General features: G+C 47.3%; 2 protein-coding genes across 2 annotated transcripts in view; both read right to left on the minus strand.

Moving 5' to 3' along the window:
* The window catches only part of LOC147611747 (la-related protein 1A-like), a 51759-nt gene that overhangs the window by 23136 nt on the left and 9771 nt on the right, over positions 1–18852 (minus strand). The window contains exons 8-10 of the mRNA XM_086784797.1: positions 8463–8579; positions 8010–8356; positions 7731–7922 (exon numbers count right to left, since the gene is read on the minus strand). Coding sequence (XP_086640923.1) covers positions 7731–7922; positions 8010–8356; positions 8463–8579 — 656 coding nt within the window. The remainder of the gene's footprint in view (positions 1–7730; positions 7923–8009; positions 8357–8462; positions 8580–18852) is intronic.
* Positions 1426–4530, minus strand: LOC147611748 (uncharacterized). The gene is made up of 3 exons (XM_086784796.1): positions 3464–4530; positions 2221–3312; positions 1426–2099 (listed from the first exon to the last, which is right to left on the minus strand). The coding sequence occupies exons 1-3, from the start codon at positions 4322–4324 to the stop codon at positions 1671–1673; spliced, it is 2382 nt and encodes a 793-aa protein (XP_086640922.1). The 5' UTR covers positions 4325–4530; the 3' UTR covers positions 1426–1670.

An 18852-nucleotide genomic window follows, 5' to 3' on the forward strand; every position in this document is an offset into this window, starting at 1 on the left:
CCTAAAATAGAGCAGCCGACAAGTGTACAAGAGTCTCAGGGGTCGAAAACCGATGAAGGATGACCACAAACTGCAATGGCGAAGCACCTGGAAGAGACAAGCCGACCAGAAGCAGAACTGAGAAGAAAAACGCAGAAGAGAAGGTGTTGAAAACTGAGGAGAAACTACGACAGCAGAGTAACTCTGAACCTAGAGCGATGAATCATGATACCATGAAAGAGTGCACAGAGCGGAAGCAAGATAAGCACTAGAGTGTACTGATCTGAGAACTGCGAGAAAGAGAGAGAGAGAGAGAGAGAGAGAGAGAGAGAGAGAGATGAAGCAACTATGCTGAATATACTGCAATGAAGCAACCCCGAGCAAGATACATAAAAGGTCTCATAAGTGAGGGCTACAAAAGATGACCAAACTATGAAAAGTAAGGAAGGCAAACCCACCTATAAATAGGTAACGAAGGGCTGGCCAACTGGACAAATCAGAGCTGGCGGACTGGAAAAAAGGAACCCGACCTGGGGAGGAAAAATACCAGAAAAATAGGGGTGGCCAGCCCACAACTAAGGGTCATAAAAGGGATTAAAAGGGGACTCCAAACATGGGTAGAAACTGGGAATGAGTATGCTAACAAGAAGAGCTACCAGGGACGTGCACGACCTCAAGGCCAAGGAGCTACAAGCAAGTGACTCATGGTATGGAACGCCAGGTTGGGGTCATCTCGGCTTGGCAGGCTCGCAGCAATCAGACCTCAAGCTTGGGGGTGGTTCGAGGTACTAAACCTACGGTTGGGTGGTGAGTCACCAGCAACAATCAATTGCAGTCCGGGTCTACGAACCTTTGTTAGGGCTTCTCACGTATGTTGGTCTAACCCTAGTTCCCTATGGTTCTATGTCAGATAATCCTTGCTTAGGTCATGTGTGCACCCTACACTCTCCTGACCACCCAACCCCACCCTCCCAAAGCCAAGAATACTAGACATAAGGGGCAAACCTCAAGGGCAACCCCACCCAAGGTAGTGAGCCGAAGCTTCCACTTCCATAGCTGCCACACGTGCACCCAAGCCCACTGCAAACCACAAGTTCAAGGAGTGCATCACTGGTGATCACTTGAACGAAACAAAAAGGGAACAATATCGGCACGAAAACCATCATTTCTAGTGCGCCACAATTTGGCATCTGGTTAAGCAAGGCTCCAAGAAACCCACTCCTTCCACCCGGTCTCAACCCAGGCAGCACTAGTTGTCTAGGTCGAACGAGTCTCGTCGGCCTCAGTCAATTATTAGTAATGTCATTTGCAGAACACTAGAAGTTAAGCAGTTCACAATTACCATTAAGCTAGAAGCTCAATAGGAGAAACCATAGTTGTTACGAGGCGCGCCCATAGTTGTCACGGTACGAAAATACGATACCGTACGGGAATATTCGATACGATATGAAATTTTGGGATACGGTACGATAAAATACGGTTTTTTAAATTAAAGAACACCTACAAACATAGACATTTTCAATTTGGAAGGGTAGAGTCTAGAGAAGTTGTTTCAAACCAAAATATCATTAAAAACAACTAAACAAGTTTGAAGTGACAAACAAAAGTACATAAGTATAGAGGTGCGATGCGATCATGCGCGCTAGGCGCGAGTACAAAAAGAGAGGCTAGAGCCAAGGCCCAAGGAGAGACTAGACAAAGGCATCACTATCAGAGCTCTCGCTGAAATCATCCTCATGAGAAGAGGACACATCAGTGGCCTCGCCGAAGTCGCCATCGCTAAGAAGGTTGCCCTCATCATCGAACTCGGGCTCTCTAAGCTCATGTGAGAAGCCAAAGGGAGCATCCTCATCTGCAAGAGCGAGTGTGGAGCTACCCGATCCACGCCGCACATAGGTATGCACTATGTCCCTGGGAGCACCACGAACCGTGCATCCACGGCTTCCTACTTGCACTCCTCTGCCACTACCTCCACGCCCACGACGAGTGCGAGTAGGTCGTCGATCAAATGACTCGAGCTCTAAATAGATCTCTGTATAGATCCTCTCCTCCTCCTCATCCTGCACTTTGTTTACACTCTGAAGAGTGTCCCCTGTGAGCTTGAATGCATCCACATTCACCTACATTGTACAATGATCAAGTGACAAGCAATGTATTAGAATTTGGTTCCAAATTTCAATAAACATTGAAGTTTGAAATTTGAATGCTTATAACTTATAACTTATAAGTTGTAACTTATACCTGTCTCGCTGATTCCATCTTTTGCATTGCGCGCAGCATGCGCAAGTTAGCGCGGCAATACACTAGCCGCTCTAACTGTTGCGTGCTCAAGCGATTACGTAACTTCGTGTGTACAAGTGAGTAGGAACTCCAGTTCCTCTCACATGCACCTGAAGAGCAATCCTGAGCTAGGATTCTCAAAGCCACCTTTTGGAGGCTTGAGAGCGCATACCCAAATGTCTCCCACCAAAAGAGGGGCTTCACAAGGGATTCCCTCTTCCAACAGGTAGTAGATGCAAACGCGGCTCCTCCCCTTTGGTCATTGTAGCTTATGAGCTCCTCAAGGAACTTCCCATGGCGATCCTCCGGCAATGCTTTGGGCAAGTAAGCATCTCGGGCTTCAAGTAGCTCCACGTTGGTGAAGAGGGCGGGTGATTTGTAAGCCGGATGCAATAAAGCGGCAAGACCATGGATAGGTCTTCGCATCCACTTCCATCTCTTCTCCACAATGGCCAACATACCATCGCGCTTCTCCTCGTCGATGGAAGGAGAAACGCGTAACTCTGCTATGGCCTCTCCCATGAAGTGAACAAGAAGGCCCATGGTGGCTCCCTCCATGTCGGTCATCCGCAATACCCTATAGAAGGGCGTGACCGCAATGACAATAGTGCGGACCGACTGCCAAAACTCCTCCTTTAGGCAAAGCCGTTGCATGGCTTTGGCCTCCGCCGATTCTCGCTCATCCCACTCATTCCACATTGTGGAGACCACTGTTTGGCGAAGGGAGGATTTCACATCGTGGAGGCGCTCCAAGACGAGCCACATGTAGGCGAAGCGTGTAGATGAAGGCTTCTTCAATTCCAACTTGCTATGTTCGCGGAACATGGCAAGCACCTTCACCTTTGTGGTGAAGAAGGTAACAATAGAGATAGCTTCGGTCATTACTTCCTTCATCCACACTAACTTGCCCATATCCTCCATGAGCAAGTCAATGCAATGGGAGGCACAAGGCGTCCATACTATGGAGGGATAGTCCTTCTCGAGCAACTTCCCCATCCGACGGCAATTTGAAGCGTTGTCGGTGATGACTTGCACCACGTTCTTCGATCCAACCTACATGTCACAATGCACATGAATGGATGCAATGAGCGTATGCCGTATGAGACTTGAGTCATGACTCATGATATAGCCACATATGATCATATCACATATACCAAAGCCTAAACTTTAAAGACTTTAGTGCAATTTGAAAGTTGAAACTTACCTCCATGATGGCTTGCTTGATATGGCGATATATGAATGCACCCAATGTTTTCCTCCCTGCCTTTCCGGAATCCACGCCCCGCACAAAGTATGTGCCAAGAGGGCAAGAGACAAGTATATTGATGATGCCTCTCTTCTTCCGGTCACTCCATCCGTCGGAGAGGATGCTACACCCATACTTGGACCATGCCGCCCGCACCGGATTGAGAGATCTATCGATTCTTTCCCTCTCGTCCACAAGCCTCTTCGTGCGCATGTCATGATAGGAGACGCCGGTCCATCCTTCACATGGGCCCACATTTGCAATGGCTTTCACCATTGACTTCCATTGATCTACCTTGAGCACATGGAATGAGAGATTGCACTCAATAATGGTGCGTGCAATCTCTATATCCGCTAGCCGTTGCCGTTCTCGGAGATGTGATAGAGAAGAAGAGAACCCCCCGGTGGCTTGGGCTAGAGTGGCTTGCCTCATGGGAGACTCAAGCCTTTGTCTCTTTGAGGAGGCGGAGGCGGAGGCGGCACCGATGGAGGTGGCACCGATGGAGGCGGCGGGGGAGGATGTATCACAAGGCGGGGAAATGACCTCATCATCCGCCCTTGAGCTTCTACCACTATCATAGTGAGCACCCAATCCACCCTTGATCTTGTTGAAGATCTCATCGGATATAGCAAGGGGGACTTCCTTGCATGGCGCAACTTGCCCCCCCACCTTTCCAACATGTTGGAGAAGCCTAGTAACTCCACTTGTGTATTGTTTGCCACAATACTTACAAGTCCACCTATATGACTTGGACTTTCCATCGGCTTTCTCTACATGGATAGCATGCACATTGAAGGCTTCATTCTTCTCCCTTGTCATTGTAATAGAGAGAGAGAAGTTAGAAGATTCAAGAGATGGATAGGCTTGAGAGAGAGAGAGAGAGAGAGAGAGAGAGAGAGGCTTGAGAAAATGAGAGAGTGAGGCTTGAGTCTTGACTCTTGAGAGAGAGAGAGCCTAAAGGCTTGAGAGAGAGAGAGAGGCTTGAGAGAGGGCCTATGGGGGAGAGAGTGGCTTGAAAGTTGAGAGTTGAGAGAGAGAGAGAGAGAGAGGGGGGGGGCTTGATGGTCACTTGAGCAAGACTCAAGAGAGGGGGGGGCTTGATGGTTACAAGTTACAACTCACTAGAGTAATGAGCATTGAGAGGCTAGAGCTTTGAGAGAGGCTTAGGGGGTGGGCATTTTATAAGGCCATGTAGCATGGGCCATGGCCAATGGGCACATGGGCCACAAAGCATGCCCAAAACGGCCAGCAAACGGCTACAAAACGGCTACAACAACGGACAGAAACGGCTACAAAACTGCGCAGTCGGCGGCGGCGCAACGGCTAAAAACGGGCAAAACTGGCATATCGTACCGTACGATATCGTACGGTATCGTACCGTACGAATCATGCGTACGAATTGATTCGTACGCGTACGAGAAACAACCCTGGGCGCGCCTCTAACAGTTCGAGGCGTTGGAGGCGTACGACTGCCTGATCGAGGCGTACGCAAATATATATATATATTTATTTATTTATTTATTATTTTTATTTTTTATTTTTTATTTTTTATTTTTTATTTATTTATTTTTTATTTTTATTTTATTTTATTTTTTTGCTGGTGTGAGTCTTTAGACAGGGGCTTTAAGGGCCCAAGGCAGGCCCTCTCACACACACTATCTCTCCCTCATTCTCTCCCTCCCTTAAGCCTTTCTCAAGACCCAAAGTTCAAACTTCAAACTTCAAACACACTAGGATGATGATGTTTTTTATACCCACTTTTGGAGCTCTCTCTATACTATTGGTTCATTTCAGTTCATTTCATTTTACTTTGTACCCTTGAATCTTGATGATGTATCCAGATGATGAGGATGGACTATTTTGGTCTCATAGGTCATTTTGGCCTTTTGCAGACGTTTAATACAACTTTCTTTCTTTCACACACACACTCTCTCTCCCTCTCTCATACACACCCTCCCTCAAGGCTCATACATACACACTCTAGTCTCTCTCTCTCTCTCTCTCTCTCTCTCTCTCTCTCTCTCTCAACTTTCACTATTATATCTATCTATCACTATATATATACATATATATAACAGACGCCTCTAACACGCCTCTAGCGTCTCTAAAAAATTCGAGGTGCGTACCATACCCACCTCGTACCAAACGCCGAGAACGCCTCTAACCACCTTGGGAGGAACTTCAATAAAGGAAGAACGACTCCTCAAGTGCCGTGGCACTTCAGTAGGACACCCTATCGTAGCCTTATTTGGCTGCGGCAGCACAGAGGACATTATTTTTTAGCAGTTTGCCCAACAAGCCCGCTTAGCTTTGACACCGGCAAACAAGACAACCACCGAATTTAGCAATGGAATGCACCTGCATGAGGTTAAGTGCATTGCACATAATGCAACAATGGTATTCCCTGAAGTAGAGTTTACACACGATTACTTAGTCGCATCATTGGTTGGTGCGGACGTAATTTTGGATGCAAAAAGGTTTAAACAATACAAACCACAGGTCGAATGGGATGCTCTAACTTTTTGTGGAACACAAAGACATTACCAGCTGGGACTAGTTATGTGAATGAGATTTCCCAGGATCATGCACAGGCAGTACCATGTAAGCAACCCCAAAACTAGAAGAAAGAAGAAGAAGACCAACCAATGGAAGAGCTTTGGGAACATTCCGCCTTCCACTGGCCCCCACCTAATCGGCCAAAAGCCACACTCTGGTGGATATCGAAGCACAAGACCACAGTACCTCCCAACAGAGTACAACACTCCGGCATCAACATTCCGTACACACAAGATGACAAAAGATATCCCGCATAGTTGAAGGATATGCGATAACATTGCCAACCCAGCAAAGATATTATAGGATCGTCCAACAGCTTGGGAGAATTCTTCAATAGAAATATTGCATAACGGTTGGCGAATTGCAAAACACCTCTTTATCGATGGGAGACTTATAAATATAAGCACACCAAGCTAAGGTCTCTTGCACTTCAACTCTTTCTTAGGTGGGTTAGATTCATTTCTTTCACATTGTTCGAAAAACTAGTAAGCACTATGCAAGTACTAAGCAATGTTGCCAGCCATTTCTGAAACACCTTGTACGAAAAGTGTTTTCCAAAACATTTTGTACGTTCTATATTTTTTGAACCATTTCTTACAATAAAGGGGTATGCAAATTTGGACATATCAACCATTTTAAATAGGTACAAAAGTGCTACAAATACACTGAACCATTGTATCTGAAAAAAACTACAGAACCCTCAAAACCTCTACTCGCTGGTGTGTGTTCAGTTTGTGTAATGTTTTCTGTATTCATATGTTGTTTTCTGCTGTTAATTACTCGCTCCCCATAATCTCAGCATTTTTTGATCAGGCAAGCAAATTACATGAGGCTCTGTTGCCTGGACAAAAACTGGTCCAACGTTACATGAGGCTGTGTTGCCTGGACAAAAACTGGTCGAACATTACATTAATGGATATCAGCAGAGAGCAGCATAAATAGAAGCATTCCAAAATACATGCAGCACCTTCTGTCTTGGACTCTCAAGTCGAAGATGATCTGACAGTGTGACCATCTCCACCCTGTATTACTAGACTCACTAGACTCCTGATAATGAGATGCAAAGCCTTTAACTAGGTTCACAGCAGCATGACTTGTTTTTCACTAATGCCAGATTGAACATACACTAACACCGCCAACCAGCCTTGTGGCTGTATTTCCCTCTCAGAAAAACAAGAGACCTCTCCCCCACAAGAATGGGAGACGTTTAAGGAGACTAGGGAGAAGCATCGTACTCAGGTCTGAATTGCCTGCCCTCCCTCTCAAAAATGGGAGGACCTTCAACAGCATAGCATTTTTCTTTCACTAAGGCAAGCAGAAGCATCCATGTGCTGACTTCTTCTCTGCTTTGATGTAACTTCCCTCTCGGAAGGGCACAGTCCCGCAAAAGATCCCCAATTCAGCATTGATGATGCTGCCCAATCTCACAGGATCATTCTTTTTTTAACAGGAATCAATCGCAAGCCTCCTCATATTACCAACACACCAGACTATATTTGTTTGAAAAAGACCCAAGAATCTGTTCTAAATGTACCTTTTTGTTAAACCACCTTGCAAGGTTAGCAAAAGATTACAACATTTACGTACTGTGAGATCATAAATTTTCAAATCAAATGTTGTAACAAGTAGCGGAACCGAAAAGTTTGATAAGTTCTCAACAAAAGCTTACTGTTGCTGTTTGAAACCATTGTCTTCGAGAAGAGCATGACTGGGATGTTGAAAATGTGGAAATGACTTGGGCAATGAGCCAACAGGTGGACTGCTGCCTTGAACACTGCCACTGGTGGCCGGAAAGCCATGAGGGGATGATCCAAGACGCAAGGAACTTGAGCCATAGGAAGATGAAAGGCTGCTGCATAGGCTACACAAAGCCAAAGATCACAAGATTCTAAGTAGAGTATCACATGCACTTTGAAAGACTTGACAAGTTTCACGTTCGATTACGAACCTTTGATTATCCGGGGGAGTTGAGCCAAACATGAACCCAACAGAAATGCTATTGGGGGGGCTTTCTGCAATAAGGCTTTGACTGTAGCGGCCTTTGAGGGTTGGGTCCTGAGACCCACCTGGAAAAAGTCGTAAGCTGCCACTAGGCTTGTTGGACCTCCTTCGTGGCCGTATGGGGATATTGCCATCAGAGAAGCCACTTGACACACTAGCCACACTGCCAGCAGTGAATTTGGCGTTTGCAGATTCAGCTCCGCTGCTCCCAAATCTTGCATCACTTGTCAAATGCTTGCTCTCCAAGATGGATGGTGTTCCCAAATTAGATGTTCTCACGTTTTTGCCCAGCTCCTGCAAATTCCACCAATATTCAGACTGTCACTCCTGATATCGCACTTCCATTTTACTTGCCTAATTGTTCAGTCAATAAAGATGCAGAAAGACTTCTAGAGAAAACCTGTTCATAAAAGAAGAGACCATCATTCAGGGCTGTAGCCAGTTCATCTGAAATCATCTTCTGTCCAATGTCACGACCATCTTGACCTTTACTGACACCTTTTCTTCCTTGCTGACTCTGAAACAAAGCAAACGTCAGCTCTAAACTCGTGATTTAATGACACTTAAAAAATTTGGAACACCAATACGAACATTCACTCAATTAGACCCTGGCTGATAAATACCTTTTGAGGAAGACTGCCCAACCTCGGCCTTACTCCATGTCTATCATGTGTATTCTGAGTTACTGTTAGTGCTAAACAAAATCTGTTTGGGGATAAAGCATTGAACAGAAATCCGACTGTGGAGTGCTTGAAGTCAAGGCTACTACACATGAGGATTCACCTTAGCCTAATGATGGACCACACTTTGATGCTAAGGAAAACATCAAACATTGAAGAGTACTCTTATAGAGGCAAGATGCATTTAGCATAGAGGGTCCGATTTAGGGACCTCATGCATGATGTAAACAACAATTTTGCATTTGATCATCGGGTTTTAAAAATCAAATTGCAAGATGGCTTCTTTACAAAAAATTTGGTGTTTACTTTTTGTAAACCCAAAGAACCTATTTACGGATGGTACTACCTCCCAATCATGGGCACCAACTAAACAAGTTAAATGCAACTTTTTAGCCAGTGGAAAGGTACCACCTCAGACATTCTGCTCATTAAATGGACATACCACAAAGACGTGAAACCTTTCAAGGCATGGGTGTGCCAATAAACTGGCCCCTTTTCCCCAAAGTAACCCTTGCTCTGAGTGTAACAGCGCGGGCACCCAAGTAGAACCAATCCTAGTTTGAATACACTTGCAAACCAATGAGAAATTTCACACTGAAGATAAGTTAACCTCTCTCAGCACATCACTGGGGACGGGACGGGCTGCACCCCCCCCCCCCCCCCCCCAAAAAAAAGGAAAAACTTCATTCCAAGGAGTATTTCTTTGGTACAAGTATGAGGGTGCTTTGCACCAGATTTTTTAACAAGTGCATGAAAACAAGATCAAACACTTTCCGTGTTGCCATCACTGCCTCAGATGCATGTGCCATCACTACATCAGATGCATAAGCCATGACTACATAGGCCATGTTCAAATAGATTAGGTGAGAAACAAACCACTATGAGCCCTAATCTATAAAGGGACAGTCACTCGGACTGGGTGAATTAGGCCATGTACATAAATAAGGTGAGATAGAAACAATTGTGAGCCCTACTTTGCAAGGGTGCAGGGTTGCTGAGTGATTTGATAGGTATGGATGCACTAGGGTAGCAATGGTGTACACCTGCGATGAAACATTCCAAAGCCAAGCAAAGGCATGTATGCCTAGAACAAAAGAGCAAAGTATGGAAAGCAGATTTGGAGCCAGAAAATTCAGTATCCCACAATGCAAACTTGTGCAAATGATGTCAAAGAAGTGCCTCACACTAGAACATGGTTGGGACAAGAGAGAGAGCCCTAATAATAAGTCTTAAGGGGGAGGCATTTTCTACATTTGAATATATCCGCAATTAGTTTGTCCTCTAAAAAACTCCATACAAAAGGAGGCCTTACCCCCTCATTTGGGCATCCACTTTCCTCGGCCCTATCCAAGCATCCATGGCTTGGAAAAGGAAAGGAGAGCTTGGAGCTCCCCACGTAGCCGCAGTGTGGCATTCCCTCACATCCTCCGTAAATCCCCAAATCAAATGCTGCACAAACCCCCCAGCCTGTCTACACATGTTACACATATTTGTTTGCACATTTTTTCATGTCCGCGACCCTCCCACTACCCTGGCCATGCCTTCAGCCTCACTCCCCAGGCCTTGAAATTTCAACCCTTTCACCCTGTTTTTTCCTTGTCACCCTAGCTCACGTGTTCTTCATTTAACGTTTGAGTGCCACCTCTGGTACCCCCCCTTCTGAAGGGCTCCATGGCACCCACTCCCCCTACTCCAACCGAGCCTGCCCTCAAATGCCCATTTTTAGATGCGTACCTCCAGCTTGTCATCTTCAGTAACCTCCTTGGAGGCCACAGCACTGATCTGCAAACTTGTCTGAAGCAGGCCAGGTCGGGGCCAGATTCAAGATCTCCTACAAGCCACGCTGATTGAACAGGACTCGATTTCTAATATTCACTTCTTGGGAAACAGCTACATCCAGATTGAATTTCCACATGGCCACTGAAACCGGCCTTCAGAAAATCTGACGGGCGGTGAAACAAACACTCGCACATAAAACACTTCCACGCCATTGAAGACCTAGAAAAGGAAAACAAACAGGGGGAGCTAGAGTGCTCCTGCAAATAGTACATGGACACCGATTGGCCCCAAAACGCAGTGGCGCCCCTTGCGGTATTTCTTTAATTTATTATAAGAGCTTTGATTACAATAAGGCTGGAAACTCAGCCGTCACAGTAGAATCCCCTGAAGCCTCCAAAGAACCTGCATCATGGCTTCTTGTCCACTCGGCATCCACAAACAAGTCCAGCCATTGTTCACATCGAAAGACTCTCTCACATTGAGTCCTGCATACAAAAGTCTTCTCCCATGATCAGGACTGCCACAACCATCCATAGCCTCTCACACTATGAACAGCATCACACCCTGACACATCCAGTGCTTCTGCATCACAACACAGACTCCCAAACTGTCTCTCAGAAGAGAACACAGCATACCATACAGTCGACACACCTGTACCAACCTTCTCTACCTTCCAAGGGTACTATCCATCTCTGTCATGGATTCCCTGTCCCCTGCCCAATCAATAGCAAGGCTGTACCAAACATGTGTCCATTCCTGTACCTTCTGCCTGCATGTGACCTATCTCCTGGAGAAACCCAAAAACATGTTTCCTCCAGAAACCTACGACCTGTTTCCACATGAAACCCTTAGGCCTGTTTCCCTTTGAAACTTCTGTCCTGTTTCCATACAGAACCATTCATGGCACCATTCAACAACAGTGCCAACAACAGCATACATCTAGTTACCTGTTCCCTCATGAAACATCTAGCAACATAGAGATGCCCATAACTATAGGTCCCTCTGTTCCTTTCTAGCAGGAAGAAAACAATCTGCTCCATGAGCACGCAACAATGCGAGCTTGCATCACTCCCATGCCAAGAAACATAACCAAGTGACCTGTACTTGCAGCCAAAAAACCCAAGTACATAGCTGAATTTGCAGCCAAACAAATACAGCCCATAAACAGTCCCGCTCTCTTGTTTTGCAGCCGAGAGAGGGAGAATACCTGTGGGTGAACCTGATGTCCAGCCCTGCACTCCCTTTTTCAGTCCACGCTTCTATGTCCAGCACTGTATGTATAAACAACAGTTCAGCCCAACAGACAACCTCTTGCCAAAAGCCAAGGAGAGAGAGAAATTCAGTAGGCGCCTGTATACACCGCAGCACAGCAACCAGCCAACCCTCCAAAAGCCAAAGGGAGAGAGAAAGGTTCAGCGCCTGTGTCTCAGTTCTGTAGTACGGCAGCCAACTGACCTTTTCTCCCCATAAGAAGACATTCAGCTGCGCCTGTATTCCCTGTAGCGCAGCCCGCCAGCAGTACCTTCCTGCAGACCTGTTCGCTTTTCAGCAGAGAGAGAGAGAGAGAGAGAGAGAGAGAGAGATAAAGCGCTGCAGTCTGCCTGCTTTCCAAAAGGGGAGATAGAGAGTGGGTGAGCTTGCTGAGCTGTACGCTGCCCTGCAGTCTGCCCACCTGCGCTCCTTGGTGACCAGCCGTCAAAGAAAAAGCACCCCCGTTTGCTGGCCCGACTTGTAGCTAGAGAGGGAGAGCCTCCACGTGCTGCTCAGCCCCCGTGTGCCACCTGCAAACAGACCACCAGCCTGCTGTTCAACTCTGTTCCTCTGTCCAGCCCACGTGCAGTCCATCCACGTGGAGTTTAGGCCATCAGTCGACAGAGAAAGACTTAGAAGCTCCCTCCTTCAGAATCCAGCAGTCGCCTCCCAAAAAGCACATGCGACTGAAGCTGCAGCTCGACTCCCTCTAAAAGAAGCATAAAGGCCACAATTATCCCCTAAAAGGGGTTCTTTTACTTTTAAAGGCTTTTAAACCTTTGTCCCCTCCAAAACCCTTTGTCCCCATGGGTTATGAGAAAAGACTTTAATCACTTGGCCCCCCTTCACGCTTGGGGTTGTCCACACATGGGTTTACTTTTTTTTTGACTCCAATCTGATGCCATTCACACTGTCCACCATGTCCCCGTGCACACCTGCATACTGTCCGAGAAAAACACAGGGTCGTGACATACCCCCCTCTTGAAAAATAGCAAGCGTCCTCGATTGCACTCAATGGCACAGTAAGGCATCTTATGAGCAAAGACGCCCCATACGACAAAAGCAATGGCCCTCAAGTGCATCTGGGTGATGAAACAATCATCCTGCACAATAGGCCACACTGTCACATCAAAGTGACACAACACTCTTGCTTGTTCCTTCAGAACCTGCAGCAAAAGTCTAAAACCAAGTGGAAACACGTTAACTGTGTTAGCCAAAAACAAAACCATGCATCATTCTACATATGACACACATATGCATGACACACACATGCATTCGCAAACAATATGCTCCTCAAGTTGCTCTACCTACTCTAAAGTAACAGTCTAAGGGCTGCTCGCAAGCTTTACGCCCATGGGCATCCCGCAGGACCCACGACTGATGGTACAACATGAGCATATGAAAGCACTCAATGCATCCAAACACTACATCCACTAAGTACTTCCCACATATGTCTCATGGCCATCCCGCAGGAGTCACACCCAATGGTGCATCCATGAACATAATAAAGCACTTGATGTATCATACCAATATACATGCAGCACACGACACAATCCAGAGGGTAATATATTCTCAATGGTACCAGGATCCAATGGCACCAGAATACAATAATACCACAAAAAGTGTATGCATACATGCACAAATACAGTTCAATCCATATATGAACCGAACCAACTCTAGGACTGCTCGCAAGACTTATGCCCTCCATAGAGCTATCCATAGTTGCAGTTATAATTCAAGGTGCGCGCGACTGTGAACCATACTCAACCATCATCTCATGTGTCTAGAACACAAGATCATAGAAGTCCCATATGCAGATGTACTGTCAGCCTCAGTACCTTCGGGTGAATACAAAGATGTCACCAAGCGACTCCTAGATGACAACTGAGCCTGTCTGTAACAAGGGAGTGGAGGTGCTACCCCCCTCTTGAGCATCAGGCAATGCTCCAGACCTATGCTCTGCTGAACCTGAATGAGCCGTAACAAGAGTCGACTCTAACTCAAAGGCATTGAGATAAAGCTGCAATTCCTGAGGTGAATCTGCTAAGTCACCCTCCTCCATCCACTTCGCATCCATCAGTGAACAGTTCTTGAACTTCACAAGATAGCGACGGGAAACTTTACCTTGTACCTTTCTTTCCTTATGTGCCAGTATCTGCTCAGGAATAAGAACCTCATCAAGTTCCTCCGCTTCCGTCTAAGCCTCATCTGATACATCCTCAGGCACCCAAAACCTGCTTGCACTCCACCCAAGTGGTAAGCACAAGTCCTCGATGAAGCATGGTAGATCACCACTGCTAAACATAGAAAGAAACTGTCTTCCGAACCCATGAAGCCTCTATGAAGATACGACCGGTAACAAACTGTCGAATGTTTTGCACCATAACACTTCAGCTGCTTCTTGTTTCTGGCCGACTACTTCTTGTCCTTGGTGTCTTTTCTCCGGAGCTTCATCTTCAGCTCTTGCTCTTCACCTCATATAGGCAAAGACACACAATCCTGCACTGCTTCCTGCACTTCCTTTTCACTTTCCCCATGTTGAAGCTTTTGATGCGACTCTCATGAGACAACCACGAGCTCGCCCCCTTAGGAAAGTTGGCGATTGTCCCGGCAACGGAACCTTGAAACCGGCCTTCAGAAAATCTGAAGGGCGGTGAAACAAACACTCGCACATAAAACACTTCAACGCCATTGAAGACCTAGAAAAGGAAAACAAACAGGGGGAGCTAGAGTGCTCCTGCAAACAGTACATGGACACCAATTGGCCCCAAAACGCAGTGGCGCCCCTTGCGGTATTTCTTTAATTTATTATAAGAGCTTTGATTACAATAAGGCTGGAAACTCAGCCGTCACAGTAGAATCCCCTGAAGCCTGCAAAGAACCTGCATCATGGCTTCTTGTCCACTCGGCATCCACAAACAAGTCCAGCCATTGTTCACATCGAAAGACTCTCTCACATTGAGTCCTGCATACAAAAGTCTTCTCCCATGATCAGGACTGCCACAACCATCCATAGCCTCTCACACTATGAACAGCATCACACCCTGACACATCCAGTGCTTCTGCATCACAACACAGACTCCCAAACTGTCTCTCAGAAGAGAACACAGCATACCATACAGTCGACACACCTGTACCAACCTTCTCTACCTTCCAAGGGTACTATCCATCTCTGTCATGGATTCCCTGTCCCCTGCCCAATCAATAGCAAGGCTGTACCAAACATGTGTCCATTCCTGTACCTTCTGCCTGCATGTGACCTATCTCCTGGAGAAACCCAAAAACATGTTTCCTCCAGAAACCTACGACCTGTTTCCACATGAAACCCTTAGGCCTGTTTCCCTTTGAAACTTCTGTCCTGTTTCCATACAGAACCATTCATGGCACCATTCAACAACAGTGCCAACAACAGCATACATCTAGTTACCTGTTCCCTCATGAAACATCTAGCAACATAGAGATGCCCATAACTATAGGTCCCTCTGTTCCTTTCTAGCAGGAAGAAAACAATCTGCTCCATGAGCACGCAACAATGCGAGCTTGCATCACTCCCATGCCAAGAAACATAACCAAGTGACCTGTACTTGCAGCCAAAAAACCCAAGTACATAGCTGAATTTGCAGCCAAACAAATACAGCCCATAAACAGTCCCGCTCTCTTGTTTTGCAGCCGAGAGAGGGAGAATACCTGTGGGTGAACCTGATGTCCAGCCCTGCACTCCCTTTTTCAGTCCACGCTTCTATGTCCAGCACTGTATGTATAAACAACAGTTCAGCCCGATAGACAACCTCTTGCCAAAAGCCAAGGAGAGAGAGAAATTCAGTAGGCGCCTGTATACACCGCAGCACAGCAACCAGCCAACCCTCCAAAAGCCAAAGGGAGAGAGAAAGGTTCAGCGCCTGTGTCTCAGTTCTGTAGTACGGCAGCCAACTGACCTTTTCTCCCCATAAGAAGACATTCAGCTGCGCCTGTATTCCCTGTAGCGCAGCCCGCCAGCAGTACCTTCCTGCAGACCTGTTCGCTTTTCAGCAGAGAGAGAGAGAGAGAGAGAGAGATAAAGCGCTGCAGTCTGCCTGCTTTCCAAAAGGGGAGATAGAGAGTGGGTGAGCTTGCTGAGCTGTACGCTGCCCTGCAGTCTGCCCACCTGCGCTCCTTGGTGACCAGCCGTCAAAGAAAAAGCACCCCCGTCTGCTGGCCTGACTTGTAGCTAGAGAGGGAGAGCCTCCACGTGCTGTTCAGCCCCCGTGTGCCACCTGCAAACAGACCGCCAGCCTGCTGTTCAACTCTGTTCCTCTGTCCAGCCCACGTGCAGTCCATCCACGTGGAGTTTAGGCCATCAGTCAACAGAGAAAGACTTAGAAGCTCCCTCCTTCAGAATCCAGCAGTCGCCTCCCAAAAAGCACATGCGACTGAAGCTGCAGCTCGACTCCCTCTAAAAGAAGCATAAAGGCCACGATTATCCCCTAAAAGGGGTTCTTTTATTTTTAAAGGCTTTTAAACCTTTGTCCCCTCCAAAACCCTTTGTCCCCATGGGTTATGAGAAATGACTTTAATTACTTGGCCCCCCTTCACACTTGGGGTTGTCCACACATGGGTTTACTTTTTTTTTGACTCCAATCTGATGCCATTCACACTGTCCACCATGTCCCCGTGCACACCTGCATACTGTCCAGAGAAAAACACAGGGTCGTGACAGCCACCTTCATAGAGAAAGTCCTACAGTCAAGCCCCATCACGGTACGCAGCACCCACGCGTACTTTGCTCAATGGCAACTCGGGTTCTTAGCAGATTGCCACCTGTTAGCTGTCACAACTGGATTCCCAATAATAGTTTGTTTCCGAGGCCTTCCCAAGAAGTACCATGGAATTCTCCCAATGATAAGGTGCCGATTTGAGTCATGCACTTGAGACCTCTCCAACGGCCGTGGAGATCATAGCCCGTATGCCTCGTCTCCCATCCCTTCACGTGCTCATTTCCTCCCCAGAGAACCTTCCGTGACACCTCGATCTCTCGTTTTTGAATGATTCAATAAAAATGGAGATGATCGAGTATTCACGCCTCCCTGAATAGTGTTTCGTCTGTCGCAAATGCGGCATCTTGTGCAATCATGTCCTCGTCACCACTCTGATGTCGGATGCCCAATGCCACCTTACTCAGACCACCCAAACTAGGCCTGCCAAACAAGCTATACTAGAGCATGAGACCCCTTCCCAAGCACTTGTTGCCGAGGCCCCCACCTCCGGACCCTCATCAGCAAGTGGTGACGGTTGTCAGAATATGCAGCAGAGATGATGACCAAATCTAGGAACACGAGCAAAAACGCAGGCAGAAAAACAGCACAAGAGAGAGAGAGAGATGTAGGCGTGTAACTCCGCTCTGATATACACAAGAAGATCCCGAATATGATACAAATGAGGTATGGGGGCTGGGGGCCTATATATACCTCCCTAGAGGGCAGTCGGCCAGCACTAAAGTGTCCACGACTGAAGAAAGAGGTCCCACGACTGCATAAATGCAGTCGGCCAGCAATCTGGTGCCCACGACTGATCAAAACCAGTCGGCCAGCAGCAAGAGTGCCCATGACTGATAAACACCCAGTCGGCCAGCACTCTACTGCTCTTGGCACCCTCTGGCAGCCCTCCCAAGCCTCAGAAAAATGGGAAAAAATAGGGGAAAAATGCGGAGAGTGGGGGAAAATGGGAAAACACCTCATAAGGGCGGGTACACCCACAACAAAGGCCCTGGTGTATAAAACTAGACAGGAGATGGCTTCTAACACCCCCTCTCAGCTCCTGGCTGTGTGACCAACCATTGGGAGCTGGGGTGCCGCCTGAGCAAATCCTGAGAGAGCGACTTCGTGAAGAGGTCCACCGTACTGTCCTCCGTCGAACAGAACTCCAGCAAGATGTCATCAGCAACGATCTGTTCACGAACAAAGTGCCTCGGGATGACCATGGGTTCCTCCAGTGGAAGCCCAAACCTGCAATGTAACCTCCTCCTGCTCCGTAAAACTACTCCTGGGCCATAAGTAGATCTCCTCATGTCCGGATCTCCTCCCCAAACCGAGTCACTCCAACCGTGGAGTCGGACTCCATCCAACAATCCCCCTCCTGTGTACAAGAGTCCCTGATCCTTCGCATGCCGCAGAAACCACAGGAAACGCAATCCTGTCTCCCAAAGAGACATTTGCAACCATGAGCTCAACCGCCTCATCAGGAAGCTCCCGTCCAATCTGGTGTCCATCAACCAGATCAATGAACCATATAGCTTCTAAGTCACAGAGACATCACACTGCTCACAAGGATCAACACCTGTTACGGTGCACAAACAAGTCCTGGAAACCTGATGAAACCTATCAACCACCCCCTCTGAATCCGGAACCACAAAGCCTAGAGAAACCACCTCCTTCTGCAAGTAATCACCTGTCACCTGCCTGGCTATTCGAAAGGTCCCCGTGGAAAGAACATCCTCAACAACTGGAAGTTCTATGTCCCGAACACTACGTGACATCAGAGCATAAGAGACCTGTTCAGCTTCCTCTGACTCACGAACACAAGAACTACCAACATCAGTACTGGAAAGTTCCTGCCAACTGCTGCCATCTACTGGCAAGCTATCCACCACCTGGTCTTGGAAAGCCCGCACCTGCAGCGTATCCACACCTGAGTAGCCATTACCAGACTGCCACTCATCACGATCCTGAGGACCTGGGAGAGAGAGTGCTGAAAGCCTGTAAACTCCATTCTCCACTCCACCTTCCCAAACGACTTGGCCTGTTGCTTTGTCCCGGAGAGCAACAAAATGCTCATCAAACTCCACCCGTACGCCAGTCTTGCAAACCTGATGCACTGACAACAGATGAAAACCAAGTGCCGGAACATACAACACCTGGGAGGAATACTTCCCCCCTCTGCTATCGGGAACTATCTCCATCCTGCCCTCACTGTGAACTGGGATAGTGGACGTATCCCCAGTAAGAATATGACCAGAAAGCCTGCAGAGATCCTGTAAACCGGAACGGGAAGGAGTCATGTGCCTGGAAGCACCACTATCGAGAATCCACTCCCGAGTATCCATTG

The sequence above is a fragment of the Cibotium barometz genome, chromosome 47, assembly GCF_041138505.1.
Source record: "Cibotium barometz isolate CiBa-2024 chromosome 47, ASM4113850v1, whole genome shotgun sequence".
NCBI classification, from domain to species: Eukaryota; Viridiplantae; Streptophyta; class Polypodiopsida; order Cyatheales; family Cibotiaceae; genus Cibotium; species Cibotium barometz.

Coding starts and splice junctions, on each gene's coding strand:
- LOC147611748 (XM_086784796.1), bottom strand. CDS start 4,324: ATGACAAGGGAGAAGAATGAAGCCTTCAATGTGCATGCTATCCATGTA. Junction 3,313..3,463: donor TCAAGCAAGCCATCATGGAG/GTAAGTTTCAAC, acceptor TGTGACATGTAG/GTTGGATCGAAGAACGTGGT. Junction 2,100..2,220: donor AGATGGAATCAGCGAGACAG/GTATAAGTTACA, acceptor TGTACAATGTAG/GTGAATGTGGATGCATTCAA.